The sequence below is a fragment of the Haliotis rubra genome, unplaced genomic scaffold (genome assembly GCF_003918875.1).
Source record: "Haliotis rubra isolate DU_JTF1 unplaced genomic scaffold, ASM391887v1 Scf3, whole genome shotgun sequence".
Lineage (NCBI taxonomy): Eukaryota > Metazoa > Mollusca > Gastropoda > Lepetellida > Haliotidae > Haliotis > Haliotis rubra.
Genome location: NW_025766968.1, coordinates 7,580,461 through 7,600,185, shown reverse-complemented (window position 1 = coordinate 7,600,185; position 19,725 = coordinate 7,580,461). Strand labels below are relative to the sequence as shown.

The window sequence follows — 19,725 nt, the reverse complement described above, 5'->3', positions numbered from 1 at the left end:
AAGGCAATAGTGTTTGATGGTAATTTACTCAAATGAAATGGGGGCGGTGGGGTAGCCTTGTGGTTAAGGCACTCGCTCGTCACTCCGAAGGCCCGTGTTCGATTCACCTCATGGTACAATGTGTGAAACCCATTTCTTGTGTCACCGCCGTGATATTGCTGGAATATTGCTCAAAGTGGCGTAAAACCAAACTCGCCCACTCATCAATACGAGGGGAATCCCCTGAACACTAAAGCGCAGGCAGCAAAATTCACTTCAATGTTGGTTACATATCATTTATTAACTGAAGCAGTTTTATTTGCTTCTGTCATGCTGTGCTGCTTCAGTGTGACCTGACCTTTGCACACTTGACATCTGTGTTGGGAGTGAAATATTGCTGTACAAAGCTTGTGGAAGTCTGTGTCCACACAGAGACAATGCCTCCCATTGTTATAAATCCGGATGGTGAGTAAATCATTCACATGTCGTGGTGAAAGTCCAGGTTTAGTTCCCAACATGGGTACAATGTATGAAGTCAATGATATTTGTGAATACTATGGCTGTATTGCCATAAATGCTGTATTTCTGGTGGCCAATGATCGGATAGGTTTGGGAAAAGGCACCTTAGAAGCAAACTTACTTCATTATATGATTCGATGATGGTCGAATTCCATATGACAATATTTAATAGATTATGTAGTATGTATCAGAATTCTTTAATTCAAGGAAACTGCAATTTTTTATTTTTCTTATATCAAATATAGATGAAAACCAATGTTCACGAATTTTAAATACATCAACACATTATCCGAAAAATAATTCATATGAAAATCCCAGTTTGTACAATCTAAGCTGTAGATAATAGTGTTGTCAGTGTTGTGAAATGGCATTTATGAATATGTCAAAATTTATATTGTGTATTTCATTTTGCTTGTTTGTTTGATGAGTTTGTGCTATATTGTAACAGCTTCAAGTATTTCCTTTCAATTCATAGCAATGTTTTTGTCCCCTCAGAACATGGAGGAAGAAGAGAGGCGTATTCCTCACCTGTTGTGTTGGGGCTGTGGCGAGTTTGGTCAACATTGCCATGGAAAGCAAAATGATGTCGGCTTTGACCAAAGTCCAGTGTCCACATTCAAGGGAGATAACCCCAAATGTCAAGTGAAATATGTTGGATGTGGAGCTAGTCACACTGTCATTGTTACAGGTGAGTTGTAAAACTTGAAGTGAAGCAGATAAGGCTGCTTTGTACCACATCAGCAATTTTTCATATGTTCTTGAGAAATTACTGATCTTCCTCACTGTTGTAGAGAAATTGTAATAAGCCGATTTCCTTATTTAAGGGTGGTGGGGTAGGCTAGTGGTTAAAGCGTTCGCTCATCACGCCAAAGACCCAAGTTCGATTTCCCACATGGGTACAATGTGTGAAGCCCATTTCTGGTGTCCCCTGCCTTGATAATGCTGGAATCTTGCTAAAGCGGCGTAAACCATACTCACTCACACACTCACTCACTTACTCACTCACTCCTTATTTCAACAGAGGTTAAGCAGAAATCAGGCCTTACCAAACTAACTTATTACATCAGTAAATGATCACACAAGTTCAATGAGAGAACAATTTGTTTTGAAACTCACTGTTATAGATTCACAACCACAAAAGTTTTAAATAGGTGGCTGCAAATAAGCTGCAATAAGTAATAGGCTGTAGAATTAATGTAAGTGCATTCAAGTATGTTCACATTATTTTGCCTCTCAAATATCCTGAAACAGGCCTGTCTCTGTCCTGGAATCCAGAAGTGTTGGAAACCGGAATTTAATGTTTACAACAGGGTATCCAATCTATACAAGTTGATAAGTCCCAGGGGTTGGTGGGGTAGCTGAGTGGTTAAACAGTGTGCTGGGTTTGATTTTTCACATGTGTACAATGTAAAGCCTATATCTGGGGTCCCCTGCTGGGATATTTCAAGAATATTATTGTTAAAAGCAATGTGAAACTCGACTCTCTCACTCATAAGTCAGGTCTAAAAGGCCTTCAGGTCACTCTCCTACATGTAGCCAACAGGGCGGTGGGGTAGCCTAGTGGTTAAAGCTTTGGCTTGTCACGCCGAAGACCTGGGTTCGATTCCCCACATGGGTGCAATGTGTTAAGCCCATTCCTGGTGTCCCCCGCCGTGATATTGCTGGAATATTGCTAAAAGCAGCGTAAAAACTAAACTCACTCACTCACTCACATGTAGCCAACCTTCAGGATACTGTCCCAACTCCAAACATTGAGAACAATAACTGAGTAAGTTTAGTTATACTCCATTTTTATCAATATCACCAACAATATCACAGCAGGGGACACCAGAAATGGGCTTCACACACTCTACCCATGTAGGGATCCAAATCCCGGTTTTCTGCATGATGAGCGAAAGCTTAAACCACTAGGCTACCCCTCCGCCCTGAGAACAATTAATCTTGCCCTGTTTATGTATGTACAAAGGCTGATCACTCAAAATTACTCACTGCCCCCAACCACTAATGACATCTTACCTCTGACCATCACAATACTTGATATTTTGCCAGCACTTCAAGCAGTTGTGGTGTCAATCTTTATTCCGGTACTGAAAAGGCCTCATGCCTATAGTACACTATATACATTGCTTTATACACTTTCAAGGAACAATTCGCTTTCTATGTACAAATGAGTAAAAAATATACATGGACAGGTTTTCAATTTCTTTAGGATTTGGACTGTTCAGCAGTAGTGAACACTTAAGCCTGTTTGGATGGACATAATATTTTTCTCTTATATATTTGCTTCAAAGATTACTGTAGTTAGGGCATACAAGAAGAAAATTATACTCGTCTTCAATTGCATTTGTATTGCACAATTTACAAGTTCTATGTTCTCTATCCATATTTACATATCTACCTTTCTCGATTAGAAATTCATGAGATGAGCATCGGAATCATGTTAAACTTACTCTATACTTTTTTACATTTAAACATGATAGATAGAATTCGGTATGGATATTGTTTTTAAACGTTAGGTAAGTGTCACATTTGCTTGAAATAGATAATTATTTTTCCTTATCCTGACTCATGCTCTTTTTGCTTGTCTTCTTCTTCTTGCGAACATAGTGGAACACTTGTATCTCCCTAATTGAAGCTCCCTTCAATTTAAAATCACTAATTAGTATTCACCACGAGTTACCTCCTTTCCACAAGCTCGGGAACGAGGGCCACCTCTACCCATGTGCCTCACTCTCTCCTTCTTCGCCCAGTGAGCTGGATCGAGAGCTTCCTGTGTCTCCGAATACACTATATCCTTTGAATTATATTTAGTTAGTTACCTCGTATAGACATCTATAGAGGTTTAGCTAGTATCCTTCAACGATTATATATTGATATTTAGTCGCTTTTCTACAGTTTATTCACGGACGCCGCGGTGTTTGTTTCAGTGGATTACGCTTGATGAAAATTCTGTACTATTGCAGATTACGCTTTTTATGCTGCTGCTGATCCGCCTTTAATATGATGCACGGCCCATGTTTATTATATTCACATTGCAGTTGCGGTACTAATTTATCCAATTCTACCTTTTTATTAATATTTACTTTGCGCTTGGCACGCGCTGGCAGATAGGTCGCTGCGTATGCAGAGTCTAGTATGACTGATACACGGAACCCTCGCCAGTCTCACTGCTGTTGGCCGACTCCCCCCCGTGTGGTGTTCGGCTAGAGTGGTGGAGAGGTGTGGGGCGTAGTCCGCCATCTCCAAGAAGCATCCTGCTTCCCCAGACATCCCATCGTCGCGGCAGAAGACTAGAGGGTTTTCTACTACATCTCAACAACCGGGACCGCTCCCATCGAAGTTTTGGGCCTGTATGATGATCAGCCGGGTCATCATACCGATGTACATCAAAGATTGACCGATGTCGGCACAGATCAGCATGCAGCCTGATGTACCAACGCGATATGCGATGATCGTCCTGAGGGTCCCATCATTACCAACACTCAACGCAGACGCCGCGACACCCAGGGCAGCGTCGACCTCTGAGGAAAATCAACGAAGTCTACTAGGACTTTCTCAACGAGATTGTTCCAGCCGATGACCTGGACCTCTACGATGATCAGCTGATCATCATCCCCGACGTGACGCCATACAGAAGCGACCGGGGACAGCTACAACGACATCAGCAGAGATCACCATGCAGCCTGATGTCTCTACACTGATGTCGGACGATTTTCCGGTGGACCCTCCATTAACACCGCAGATAAAGCACCGGCGACCTCGTCGCAGACCATCCCAGAAGACATGATGCGACAAATTATGAACATCATGGAGGACCAATATCTGCGGTAGCAGGGTCCGAAGCCGAAGGCTCCAACGTAGACAGCACCCCAGAGGCACCCCGTCAGCGTAGCAGCCAGGGCGATGTCACCTTCGAAGGAAGTCACGGACCACCTTGACGAAGGACCTAGATGTACAGCCTTCGCCTAGCGGAAAGGACCTAGATGTACAGCCTTCGCGGGCGGAAAGACCTAGATGTACAGCCTTCGCGAAGGACTTCGCGAAGGCAGGATCGATCATCACCTTATGCGGTTTCATCCCTAGATGTGGACTCGGACCATCAGACATCACGGAAGCCTTCGCTGAAGGTCATATCGTCGTTCCCCGGACCGGACGCGAGGAAGCTTCGGCGAAGGCATGCTTGAAGGACACCTGAATCCAGATCATCATCATCTAGAAGGACATCGAGGGACTATACAAGAGCTTCAAGGAAACTATCAACGTTCCCCTCACAAGTCTCCGAGAAGATCAACCCATAGACAAGTTGATCATCGATATCAAGTATAAGAACTACAATCGTATATTGGTTCTGTTGAATCCATGACGACATATGTCTGCTGGCCTAAATAGATCTAGAACGATCAATTAGACACTTATCACCAGACTTCTCGTAAATACCGACTTCTGAATATGATAAGATGATCCATGCGACCCTATTTCTTAGGCAAGCGCCACGATCCCACATCCTGTTAAACACAGAGGCTGTTCATCGGCAAGCGCTCATATATATATTATATATATATATATACTAATCGGGCTTTGATTCTCGACACCTTCCAGCGATGGTCGCGAAGGCTAAGTGGCTCCAAGTCTACTTCACCCAGAAGATCTAGAAGGGATACTTCGAGAACTTCGCGAAGTCTCGGCGTTCACCGAGGAAGTCTCCTCCAAGGTTTCCATATACTAGCCACTGCGTCATATATAGCTACTTTCGTCAGTCCGTTTCAAGACGTCGCATAAGTTGATTATCAACTGTATGCCAGATGCCGCCTATAAGCCTACTGCGAAGATAATTGCTCAGGCTATTTACAACACAGAAACGCCGCTGTATTATTAGTCAACGACATTTCATAGATCTTCACAGAAATCAACTATTCCGTATAAATTGCTAATATACAATCCCGGACGATACGATTATCTACATGCGACCATTACGCGCGATATCTGCAGACAATTCAATATCGAAATTGAACAGCAGCCTTGTTACAGCGAAGTATAACTCTTAATCGTCCAAAGTTTCTGAGAAGAAATATGTACAACAAGTTCAACGTTAATTCTACAATTATGACGAGATACATTCATGTATACAGTCTACAAGCTCACAACTTGCAAGTTGTTTATACCCTTATATATAAGGAAGTCGGAATTATATTCAAAACTGAAATTACTTTCACGACAACCAGGAAAATAACCTACCCAGCATAAAATTACAGAGCTGCAGATATTTCAAGGCGGAGGTTTCGCTGGCGGTTACCATTAACCCTCGAAACACGTGGTCACTCGGATAACTTCGGGAAGCTACGGTGAAGACCGACGTTTATGCTAATATCAACGACGACAAGAATTTATTCAAGGTGGGTTTTTTCCCGCTACACCGGTGACATCACAGCTCGGGTATTATACAGAATCAAAATGCCTTGTTCTGATTGGACCTCGAGGGACAACGACCTACACAGAGGTCGATCTCTATTCACAGTTCAAGACTTACGTCACAAGTGACAACTATATATCAGTGAACGAGCAAGCCTCATTACAGTCCAGTTAACCTGAACATTCATGATTAGACTGCTTTTCTTCAAGTTAGAGACCTCCCCTGTCAAGTTAAGACGAGGGATCGGCAGTCAGGCGATTTTACATAAAGTTCAACGACACACCTGGTTGTGCACCTACATCGTCAAGGACTTCGCAGCGAATTACCTAGACGAAAGATACAAGTGGATCTAAATCCACAGCGTTTCAGACTACAGCTGAATTTCATCAAGCGACTAACACAACTAGATGGTTAGTAAACCTACTAAACTTCTGTTTGGAGAATAAAACGGAAATTTCACGCCCAACCTGGGGATATGAATATAGTGCTCCAACACCTCACAAGTGAGGTTTATGAACACGCCTGGATGAGTTTTGCTATATATATGTAGCTTAAGTTAATTATATCTTAAGCTCAGTACTATACTAATATTATAAATATATATTAGCTAACAAACTCTACAGAGTTTGGTTATTATATATGTAGCTTAAGTTAATTATAGCTTAAGCACAGTACTATACTCATATTATAAAAATATATTAGCTAACAAACTCTACAGAGTTTGGCTATTATATATGTAGCTTAAGTTAATTATAGCTTAAGCACAGTACTATACTCATATTATAAAAATATATTAGCTAACAAACTCTACAGAGTTTTTGCTATTATATATGTAGCTAAAGCTTATTCATATCTTAAGCTCAGCATTATATCTATATCATATAAGTATATTAACTAACAAACTCTAAAGAGTTTGCTATTATATAATTAGCTTAAGTTTAATCATATCTTAAGCTTAGTACTATGTTATATCTTAAAGTATTTTAGCTAACAAACTCTAAGGAGTTTATACTAAGATATTAACAAGCTTAAGTCTATTAGTCTTAAGCATTGTATTAATGTTATATATACTTTATCATAATAAGTACATGGTAATAACCTTTTATATGGCAGCTGATAAGTTAGCAGCAGGAATTCATCAGTTCAGTGCCTTTTATGAAGTTCCCATAGGGTTATTACAATCATCACAGTTCAAATCACTAATTATTAAAAATCCAAAGTATTAGATATTCCCACCTCCGCTCAGTAGGATGCTACAAGCAAGAGATGAGTCAGATAAGGAAAAATATGTAATTTTGGAGTAAAATTGATATTTTATACTTATCCTGACTCATGAGGTCAGCCCTCCCATCCTCCCAAATAACACTTTGGATTTCCCTGTAAATTCAAATGTTGGGCTCAGTATATGAGGAGAGAGTGAGGCACATGGGTAGAGGTGGCTCGCTCTCCCGCTTGTGGAAAGGAGGTAACTCGTGGTGAATACTAATTAGTGATTTTAAATTGAAGGGAGCTTCAATTAGGGAGATACAAGTGTTCCACTATGTTCGCAAGAAGAAGAAGACAAGCAAAAAGAGCATGAGTCAGGATAAGTATAAAATATCAATTTTACTCCAAAAATTACATTTTCTTGCCAGTTTTGAAAATACATATCTTTTAGTCTTTGAGTAAATGATTTGATGAATTTCTGGATATATTCTATTTTCTTGGTTATGCCAAATATCTCCAAATCCAGTAGAAAATAATAATTGTTTTATCTCAGTCACCCAGTTTTTGTGTCCATTTCTATCACATAAAAGCATCATATTATAGCATTTCTTTGGTAAGTGATAGGTTGGCATGTGTATTAACTTTATCCAATACCGAATTACTTTACCATAAGAGTGTATATGTAAAGGAAACCTACCACAAACTTTTTACAGTCGTACAAATTTACCATTTCTAACTTCCAAGTGTATTTAATCCCCAAATTTCTGCGCCATATAAAAGAATAGGATATATATTTACATCAAAAATTTTGAAAAATGAATTCATACTGAGATCACCAAGAATATGTATTTGTCTTAGGATTCCAAGAAGTACTTTCTGTGCCTGCACTGCTGCATAGTTTGCGTGCATTGACCAGGATAATTGATTAGTGAAATGTACACCAAGATATTTGTAAGAATTTGTACTTTCAAGTTTACAATCTTTATAATACCATTTTTCATTTTTTCCCAGTTTTCTCCCATTTTTAAATACCACTACTTTTGTTTTATCCAAATTAACTGTCAGCTTTGACTGCTCACAAAAGTTTTCCAGTTCATATATTTGCCTTTGCAGGCCAATAATAGTACTTGATATTAATACAACGCCATCAGCAAAAAGCAACAGAAATAGTTGAGATATCAGGATGTAAACTGTACAATTATTCTCGATCTGCATGGCCAATTCATTTATGAAAAAAGAAAATAAGAAGGGACTCAGTACACAGCCTTTTCTGACTGCTACTTGTATGTCAAAGATTCCTGATACTACATTATTATTTCTGGATGTAATTGTACGCCGTGTGTACAATTATTCTCGATCTGCATGGCCAATTCATTTATGAAAAAAGAAAATAAGAAGGGACTCAGTACACAGCCTTGTCTGACTCCTACTTGTATGTCAAAGATTCCTGATACTACATTATTATTTCTGACACAAGCTTTAACATTCTCATATATCTGTCTTAAGAGTTTTTTCATTTTTGGGCTTAGTCCAATTGTGTTTAGAAGATTCCATAATTTATTTATTTCCACAGAGTTCCAACACTTTAGCAAAGTCAACAAATAATGCATAAAATTTTCCCCCTGTGGACGACACTTTGAAAAACAAACATATTATCAATGGTTGTGTAGCCTTGTCTAAAACCTGCCTGGCATTCAGTTAACTTATCCATTGTTTCACCCCAGAATACTAACCTCTTATTGATAATTGAAGTGAAAATTTTACTGGAAATTTTGACTTCAAGCAGTAACTGTCGCTGACAAAGACCATAAATGAACAATTTCTATTGACACATCATGAAATATAGTTTTTAAATGTCATTATGTGTTATTGGTATGAGTAAAGCATATGGTGCAGTATATGGTACTGTTCAAGATAAAAAACTGAGACATATTTAGAAGATAAAGCTACTCTGTTTTCAATTTTGCTGTCCTTTATCCTTTATTTAAGACCGCTAAATGTAATTTAAAAACCAAACGCGTTATCCCAACTCCAAACATTGAGAACAATAACTGAGTAAGTTTAGTTATACTCTGTTTTTATCAATATCACCAATAATATCACAGCAGGGGACACCAGAAATGGGCTTCACACACTCTACCCATGTAGGGATCCAAATCCAGGTCTTCTTCATGATGAGCGAACGCTTAAACCACTAGGCTACCCCTCCGCCCTGAGAACAATTAATCCTGCCATGTTTATGTATGTACAAAGGCTGATAACTCAAAATTACTCACTGCCACCAACCACTAATGACATCTTACCTCTGACCATAACAACACTTGATATTTTACCAGCCCTTCAAGCAGTTACTGTCACTGACAAAGACCATAAATGAACAGTTTTTATTGACACGTCATGAAATATAGTTTTTAAATTTCATTATGTGTTATTGGTATGAGTAAAGCATATGGTGCAGTATATGGTACTGTTCAAGATAAAAAAATGAGACATATTTAGAAGATAAAGCTATTCTGTTTTCAATTTTGTGGTCCTTTATCCTTGATTTAAGACCGCTAAATGTAATTTAAAAACCAAACGCGTTAGCGTGAGGTTTTAAATTAAACATTTAGCGGCAAGTACAATTATTTGATTTTTCTCAAGCGAATTATTGATCTGCCCTACTGTATGACAATCAACTTTATTCACGGAAATAATTGTTGATAACCACCCTACTATTCCCAATTTGGAAAAGACCTGACATGCCACGTTTTATGTGGGATACATGGACAGTGGAGGTGGAAGGACTGGGCATTACGGCCGGGACAGAAGCGGTCAGCTTAGGACGTGTGGGCTGACATGTGTTGTCGACGTCATGCCCGCTAGATCTGGACCCAGTTTGAATATACTGCCGCTTTTGTGCTGCTGATGGGTTTTCCAGCTTCGTAGTTTCTTCACTGGGATTAGGGTCAAGAAGTTCTTCTTCAAATTCGCTTTTTACTTCAAAAACACCAAAGATGCTGCCGAGGTAGAAATTGCCGATGTCCGACATGTTTGTTTACAAACAATAGGGTCAATGAGTTCATTGTATTCATTCCCGGTGAATCGGTCACTTTAATTAGCAGTCTTAAACTGCCATTAAAGTACAGTTTTGATGAGCTCTCAGCCAATCAGAATCGAAGTATCACACAATGTCGTGCTAGAATGTCGAATTTGATTACCCTGATTATATACCCTGAGGGGATGCTGGGTTAGGATTGGTGCCCAGCATGCTGTGGTTGTAGTAACTTATGGATCATGTGATTTAGGCTTGGTGATTTGGATATCTCTGATCATTGCTGGGGTGGTGAGGCAGTCTGGTTGATAAAGCGTTTGCAAGTCACGTTGATGCCCTGGGTTCGATTACCCAGATGGGTACAACATGCGAAGCACATTTCTGGTGCCCTCGTCATGATATTGCTAGAATATTGCTAAAAGCCGATTAGAGCTATATTCACTGATCATTGCTCACATTGTCTTTGGTTTAATCTGGTCTGGCATGGACTAGATAATTTACAGACTGGAATACTACTGAGAAAGGTTTTAAATAGCAAACAAACAAGCAATATAACTCGGATAATGTGTTTCTTGATTGCCATTATAAGACTAAAGACCACATGAAAGACAAATAACTATGTTATCTCTCCAGGTATAATGCAAAACAAATGAAAAGAGAATTGTCTTGTCTATTGAGTGTTTAGCAGAATATTCATGCTTTGTCATGACAGAAACAAGCAAAAATGTTGTCGACACCAAAACTGTTGTGAGCAGAACTGAAGATGAGAACAGTTTCCTGCAACATATATTGGTTGAAAGTCACTAAACGTATCTGAGGGTTAGGCTTGCTAAAATGGTTGACAGCTGATCTGAGTACTCCAATAATGTGGGTCACTTCTCATAATACCTAAAAATGGAATATCTCGGCCAAAATAAATTATTTACAGGTCACAATTATATAGCTGCAATATTACCGAGTATGACACCAAACCACAAACAAATCCCCACACCATGATTTCAAGTTTCACGAGAGTAGCTGTATTTCTGGTCCCCCTGGTCAGATATGCTTGTGGGGGCGGTGGGGTAGCCGAGTGGTTAAAGCGATCACTTGTCACGTCGAAGACCTGTGTTTGATTCCCCACATGGATACAATATGTGTGAAGCCCATTTCTGGTGTTCCCCGCCGTGATATTGCTGGAACATTGCTAAAATCAGCGTAAAACATCTTGTTTTAGTGGCATTTAGAAGGTGGTGTGATGACACAACGAGGAGAGTTCTATGGATATACAATTTCTTTAATATAATTTGAGTGACGTTTCGGTGTAGCTACTAACACCGTTATCAAGCAAATGTTAGTTATCAAGCATCTGTTAGTAGCTACACCGAAACGTTGCTCATATTATATTAAAGAAGTTGTATATCATTAGAACTCTTATCGTTGTTCAGCATAAAACCAAACTTACTCACTCAGATATGCTTGGGAAAAGGCAATGTAGAGACATACATACTTCATCTACTGTTGTGTCATTCATTTCCTGTGTCATTTGCTGCTTTCTTTCTGTATATAGCTGAACATGATTATATATGCCCTCGATAGTTGAAATACAGTTGAAATTGCAAGATATCACAAATTACTAGAATGAATCCCTTATTAACTGAAGGGTCATAAAATGTCTTTGTCGGCAAAACGAAAATTGTAACTAACAGGAGTTACTTCCCTTCTTCCATAACCCTCAACATGATGGTGTAAAGGGATTTGGCTTGTGCATCACACTTTGAACAGCAATGGTGGATTACTCTTTCAGTGAAGCTGTGTGTCATTCAGTGTTCCTTTGCTCTCATTTAGCCTGACTCCAAGGATACAAAAACAATTTCATCTCTTTTTGAATTTGTGTATATTAATAGATAGCATCATAAAAGTGTGGCATCATATCTGTATTTGATTTCTATTTTTCTGTTTATTTGAGAAGTATTTGTTTACCTGGTGTATAGCTCAGAGGATATACATCAATCTATATATGTCTTTGTTTAGTTTCAATTTGTAAAGCAGAATCAGTTCAATACTTTTTCACAAGACTTTGACCACACATGAACCCTGTAATATAGCAGTGAGGGTTTTTCAATTAAGACATCTTTAAAATATATATATTTCTCTTTTTCATGTAATAAAAGTGAATTTAACATCTACTGATGGCTAACCATTTCTTGACATTGTTGTTGATATATTAACCTTGCAATGAAGGGAACCTTTTTGCTATTGACAGCTTTTTTAAATAGCTTTTCTTTTTGTTCTGTTCTTTCAATTCAACTTGGACTCAAGAGTAACATGATGCTGACGTCCATTTCCACAGTTGAATTTGTAAAAACTTTCAATATCATTTCACACATCCTATTGGGGAGGTGGTGACATGATGATGAAGTAATTTTGAAATTTGAATTTTGTCATTTCCTTGGAAACATTTGGGACTGATATGCTATTGAAGGCTGAATCTGTTCATTAGTTTATCTCAAAACCATTGAATATTTCTTCATGTTTGACAAGAATGGGGGCGTATGGGAGGGGAAGAGTGCTAGATCATGATGACTCAAAGACTTTTGGATTTAAATGATGGATTTACTCAAAGAAAGAATATTACATTTGCCTAGTGGTTAAAGCGTTCACTTGTCACGCCAAAGACCTGGGTTCATTTCCCCACATGGGCACAATGTGTGAAGCCCATTTCTGGTGTACCCAACCATGATATTGCTGGAATATTGCTAAAAGCAGGGTAAAACTACACTCAGTCAGTTAGTCAGTCAGTAGGGTGGAAACGGTACTCTCTTACCACAGTACTGTACATATTGTGGTACAAGGCCTTCGGTTCGGTCCGTTTCAGTTTGGTATATGAGATACAATCATAATGCAGAAAAGAAACAAAATGCATAGATTTTGACAAAATGGTTCGATTCCACATTTAGGAAAGGATTTAAAAGGTTCTTAACATGACAGTACGAAAACCGAAATAGTGAATTTATACCAAACCAAAGACAAAATACCGTGGTTCTACTAATACCGCAGTATACTGTTTCACCCCTATCAGTCAGCCCATTCATTGACACAAACCACGAAATGTAATGTCACACATGTATTGTCCAAGTTTGTAATTCCCCAAGCAGCACATAACTGTTTCATTACCTACGTAGGTATTACTACAAATATTGCATGAGCTAAGGGGTGCACAGGCACAGCAATTTGCCGAGCACCTGAAGTGAGAAGATGAAGTTCTGTACACATGTTGTATTTGGAACTATTTTTTAATCGTGTACAGCCTCAGGGTACAACTTCCAATTTTCTTGACACACTTTGAAAATGTCATTTCCACAAATTAGTAGATTTAGGCACTATTTCTGGACAGTGACAGAAATGTTTTAGGGAAGATTACTGTTAATGTCACCTTTCAAGCATATGAGGCAGTAAGTAGAATTGGAAATGCTCACAAGTTCTGGAACACCTGCCATCTTTATTGTTATTTTCCAAGGAGTTTTGGTCACAGTTTTTCAAATATCTTTCCTCCAAGTCAATGTCTTGAAGAAGACACACAAGTTTGACTCCAGGCTCACTGTTTTCAGATCAATATGGTATAACTTGTCAAATAATATGTTTTAAACAAAATCCGACATTGAACACTGACAACCACTGTTGACAACAACATTATAAACCACGGTTGCTTGGCTCCAGACCTTCCAAAATCATCGAAAGACTTCCTTAATGTCCCACAAATGACGAAGAAAACAAAGTTAAATTGAATTGCTACAGCAAATAAGTGCAATTTAAGAATTATCAACCTACATATTGAAAATGATAACGGATCTGTTGAGGAAATCATCCCTCACAAACTGGACATGTGGAGTTAACAAAGAACTCTCTGTGCCAGTTGCCGTCACTAATTCCCAAATTAGCCATGCTAGATGTTCCATTATTGAAAAAATAAAGAATTTCATCTGTTTCTTAATTTGGTAACCCAGGGCCATTTAACAATGGTTATTAATCCCCACAGAGGGAAAACAATGAAAACCGTTCCAAACCACCACTCCCCATAGCTTAATGGTCCATGCCTGCTTTTTCATACACGGATAATTTCTTCATTTACAACTGTGCAGTGACCGTGTAAAGTCATGAAACACGTTTTATCATCAGACATCAAGATGGGCCTGATGAAACGTTCCCCATAACCAATTTTGTGAATGATGGACCACAAGTCATAAGTCTGGCCAGGAATACAGCACGGTGCTACTTAGTTGAGATTAGGTGCTGTTATTATATAGCACTCTCAGATTCTGTTATCGCATAGCTCTATTTTTTGTTTGGCTGACCAAGGCTCAGTGCCTCGTTTCCAGAGGAGAGGCTGACTGTCATTCTGCCTTGCTGACCATTAGAACTGAAAATATTTATCAAAAATCAATCAGAACATCCCAAAGATCATAGTGCATGCAACTGAAGCCCAGAAAAACTAAAACAGTTGGTAGCATGGAGGCAATGTGTTTTGCCTCAGGGGTGGGCACAGGGGGCATGATGTTCATGTGTAGTGTTGAATGAAAGGGAAGTTCTGTCATATATAGCTTAAATGCCTGTGTTGTATTTCATTGTGAAACGGTGAGGTTTAGCTGGATATTGTATGATGTCAGTGAGTTTAGTTTTACAATAAAGAGTGAAAGTAATGGATGGTGCCTAATGTGTTGTGTATTGTACAGAAAGGCAAGATGGATAGTCACTGATGTGTACTATATTGTACAGTAGGCCAACATGGATAGTCACTGATGTGTACTATATTGTACAGTAAGCAAACATGGATAGTCACTGATGTGTACTATATTGTACAGTAGGCCAACATGGATAGTCACTGATGTGTACTATATTGTACAGTAGGCCAACATGGATAGTCACTGATGTGTACTATATTGTTCAGTAAGCCAACTTGGATAGTCACTGATGTGTACCATATTGTACAGAAAGGCAAGATGGATAGTCACTGATGTGTACCATATTGTACAGAAAGGCAACTTGGATAGTCACTCATGTGTACTATATTGTACAGAAAGGCAAGATGGATAGTCACTACATGTGTACTATATTGTACAGTAGGCCAACATGGATAGTCACTGATATGTACCATATTGTACAGAAAGGCAAGATGGATAGTCACTGATGTGTACCATATTGTACAGTAAGCCAACATGGATAGTCACTGATATGTACCATATTGTACAGAAAGGCAAGATGGATAGTCACTGATGTGTACTATATTGTACAGTAGGCCAACATGGATAGTCACTGATGTGTACCATATTGTACAGAAAGGCAAGATGGATAGTCACTGATGTGTACTATATTGTACAGTAGGCCAACATGGATAGTCACTGATGTGTACCATATTGTACAGAAAGGCAAGATGGATAGTCACTGATGTGTACTATATTGTACAATACGCCAACATGGATAGTCACTGATGTGTACCATATTGTACAGTAGGCCAACTTGGATAGTCACTGATGTGTACTATATTGTTCAGTAAGCCAACTTGGATAGTCACTGATGTGTACCATATTGTACAGAAAGGCAAGATGGATAGTCACTCATGTGTACTATATTGTACAGTAGGCCAACTTGGATAGTCACTGATGTGTACCATATTGTACAGAAAGGCAAGATGGATAGTCACTGATGTGTACTATATTGTACAGTAGGCCAACTTGGATAGTCACTGATATGTACCATATTGTACAGAAAGGCAAGATGGATAGTCACTGATGTGTACTATATTGTACAGTAGGCCAACATGGATAGTCACTGATGTGTACTATATTGTACAGAAAGGCAAGATGGATAGTCACTGATGTGTACTATATTGTACAGTAGGCCAACATGGATAGTCACTGATGTGTACTATATTGTACAATAAGCCAACATGGATAGTCACTGATGTGTACCATATTGTACAGTAGGCCAACATGGATAGTCACTGATGTGTACTATATTGTACAGAAAGGCAAGATGGATAGTCACTGATGTGTACTATATTGTACAGTAGGCCAACATGGATAGTCACTGATGTGTACTATATTGTACAGTAAGGCCAACATGGATAGTCACTGATGTGTACCATATTGTACAGAAAGGCAAGATGGATAGTCACTGATGTGTACTATATTGTACAGTAGGCCAACATGGATAGTCACTGATGTGTACTATATTGTACAGTAAGCCAACATGGATAGTCACTGATGTGTACTATATTGTACAGTAAGGCCAACATGGATAGTCACTGATGTGTACTATATTGTACAGTAGGCCAACATGGATAGTCACTGATGTGTACCATATTGTACAGAAAGGCAAGATGGATAGTCACTGATGTGTACTATATTGTACAGTAGGCCAACATGGATAGTCACTGATGTGTACCATATTGTACAGAAAGGCAAGATGGATAGTCACTGATGTGTACTATATTGTGTGTACCATACAGTAGGCCAACATGGATAGTCACTGATGTGTACCATATTGTACAGAAAGGCAAGATGGATAGTCACTGATGTGTACTATATTGTACAGTAGGCCAACATGGATAGTCACTGATGTGTACCATATTGTACAGAAAGGCAAGATGGATAGTCACTGATGTGTACTATATATTGTACAGTAGGCCAACATGGATAGTCACTGATGTGTACCATATTGTACAGTACAAAGGCAAGATGGATAGTCACTGATGTGTACTATATTGTACAGTAGGCCAACATGGATAGTCACTGATGTGTACCATATTGTACAGAAAGGCAAGATGGATAGTCACTGATGTGTACTATATTGTACAGTAACATGGATAGTCACTGATGACTATATTGTACAGAAAGGCCAACATGGATAGTCACTGATGTGTACCATATTGTACAGAAAGGCAAGATGGATAGTCACTGATGTGTACTTGTACATATTGTACAGTAGGCCAACATGGATAGTCACTGATGTGTACCATATTGTACAGAAAGGCAAGATGGATAGTCACTGATGTGTACTATATTGTACAGTAGGCCAACATGGATAGTCACTGATGTGTACCATATTGTACAGAAAGGCAAGATGGATAGTCACTGATGTGTACTATATTGTACAGTAGGCCAACATGGATAGTCACTGATGTGTACCATATTGTACAGAAAGGCAAGATGGATAGTCACTGATGTGTACTATATTGTACAGTAGGCCAACATGGATAGTCACTGATGTGTACCATATTGTACAGAAAGGCAAGATGGATAGTCACTGATGTGTACCATATTGTACAGTAGGCCAACATGGATAGTCACTGATGTGTACCATATTGTACAGAAAGGCAAGATGGATAGTCACTGATGTGTACTATATTGTACAGTAGGCCAACATGGATAGTCACTGATGTGTACTATATTGTACAGAAAGGCAAGATGGATAGTCACTGATGTGTACTATATTGTACAGTAGGCCAACATGGATAGTCACTGATGTGTACCATATTGTACAGAAAGGCAAGATGGATAAAGCAGTAGGCAACATGGATAGTCACTGATGTGTACCATATTGTACAGTAGGCCAACATGGATAGTCACTGATGTGTACCATATTGTACAGAAAGGCAAGATGGATAGTCACTGATGTGTACTATATTGTACAGAAAGGCAAGATATATTGTACAGTAAGGCCAACATGGATAGTCACTGATGTGTACCATATTGTACAGAAAGGCAAGATGGATAGTCACTGATGTGATGTACTACATATTGTACAGTAGGCCAACATGGATAGTCACTGATGTGTACCATATTGTACAGAAAGGCAAGATGGATAGTCACTGATGATGTGTACCAACATGGATATATTGTACAGTACAGGCCAACATGGATAGTCACTGATGTGTACCATATTGTACAGAAAGGCAAGATGGATAGTCACTGATGTGTACTATATTGTACAGTAGGCCAACATGGATAGTCACTGATGTGTACCATATTGTACAGAAAGGCAAGATGGATAGTCACTGATGTGTACTATATTGTACAGTAGGCCAACATGGATAGTCACTGATGTGTACCATATTGTACAGTAAGCCAACATGGATAGTCACTGATGTGTACCATATTGTACAGAAAGCCAAGATGGATAGTCACTGATGTGTACATATTGTACAGTGCCAACATGGATAGTCACTGATGTGTACCATATTGTACAGAAAGGCCAACATGGATAGTCACTGAGTCACTGATGGATAGTCACTATGTACTATATACAGTAGGCCAACATGGATAGTCACTGATGTGTACCATATTGTACAGAAGGCCAACATGGATAGTCACTGATGTGTACCATATTGTACAGAAGGCCAACATGGATAGTCACTGATGTACTACAGTAGGCCAACTTGGATATTGTGTACCATATTGTACAGAAGGGCAACATGGATAGTCACTGATGTGTACTATATTGTACAGTAGGCCAACATGGATAGTCACTGATGTGTACTATATTGTACAGTAAAGGCAACATGGATAGTCACTGATGTGTACTATATTGTACAGTAGGCCAACATGGATAGTCACTGATGTGTACTATATTGTACAGTAAGCCAACATGGATAGTCACTGATGTGTACTATATTGTACAGTAGGCCAACATGGATAGTCACTGATGTGTGGATAGTCACTGATATTATTGTACAGTAGGCCAACATGGATAGTCACTGATGTGTACTATATTGTACTATATTGTACAGTAGGCCAACATGGATAGTCACTGATGTGTACTATATTGTACAGTAGGCCAACATGGATAGTCACTGATGTGTACTATATTGTACAGTAGGCCAACATGGATAGTCACTGATATGTACCATATTGTACAGAAAGGCAAGATGGATAGTCACTGATGTGTACTATATTGTACAGTAGGCCAACATGGATAGTCACTGATGTGTACTATATTGTACAGTAGGCCAACATGGATAGTCACTGATGTGTACTATATTGTACAGTAGGCCAACATGGATAGTCACTGATATGTACCATATTGTACAGAAAGGCAAGATGGATAGTCACTGATGTGTACTATATTGTACAGTAGGCCAACATGGATAGTCACTGATGTGTACCATATTGTACAGAAAGGCAAGATGGATAGTCACTGATGTGTACTATATTGTACAGAAAGGCAAGATGATAGACAATGTTGTCTTCTTGACTGTATTCTGTAGCGTACAGTTAGGTCCAAGATATTATCTCAGTAATCATGTCCCAGTGAAATAAACAGATTAATGGTGAAGAAAATATTTGTTTTTTTTGCGAAAATTATGAATATTTCTTGTTCAAATTTAAAACAAAACATCATTATTGACAATTTATGTTTTTGTTTTTTATGAATAAAGCATATGTTCAGACACTATGGTGTGTACAAAATGTGGAGTGGCCATGGCTAGCCCAATTGTCAATGGTGCCACATTTTTCTATGGAGAGTTGCTTCCCTTGGGCATGCCAGAAAACAATCATCAGTTTGGCTTAGTTATAATTCCAATTTTGTTTTCCATTTC

General features: G+C 38.8%; 1 protein-coding gene across 1 annotated transcript in view; it reads left to right on the top strand.

The window, feature by feature from the left end:
* Positions 1–19,725, top strand: part of LOC124282489 — a 207,789-nt gene that overhangs the window by 27,638 nt on the left and 160,426 nt on the right. The window contains exon 2 of the mRNA XM_046718497.1: positions 994–1,186. Coding sequence (XP_046574453.1) covers positions 997–1,186 — 190 coding nt within the window. The 5' untranslated portion in view covers positions 994–996. The remainder of the gene's footprint in view (positions 1–993; positions 1,187–19,725) is intronic.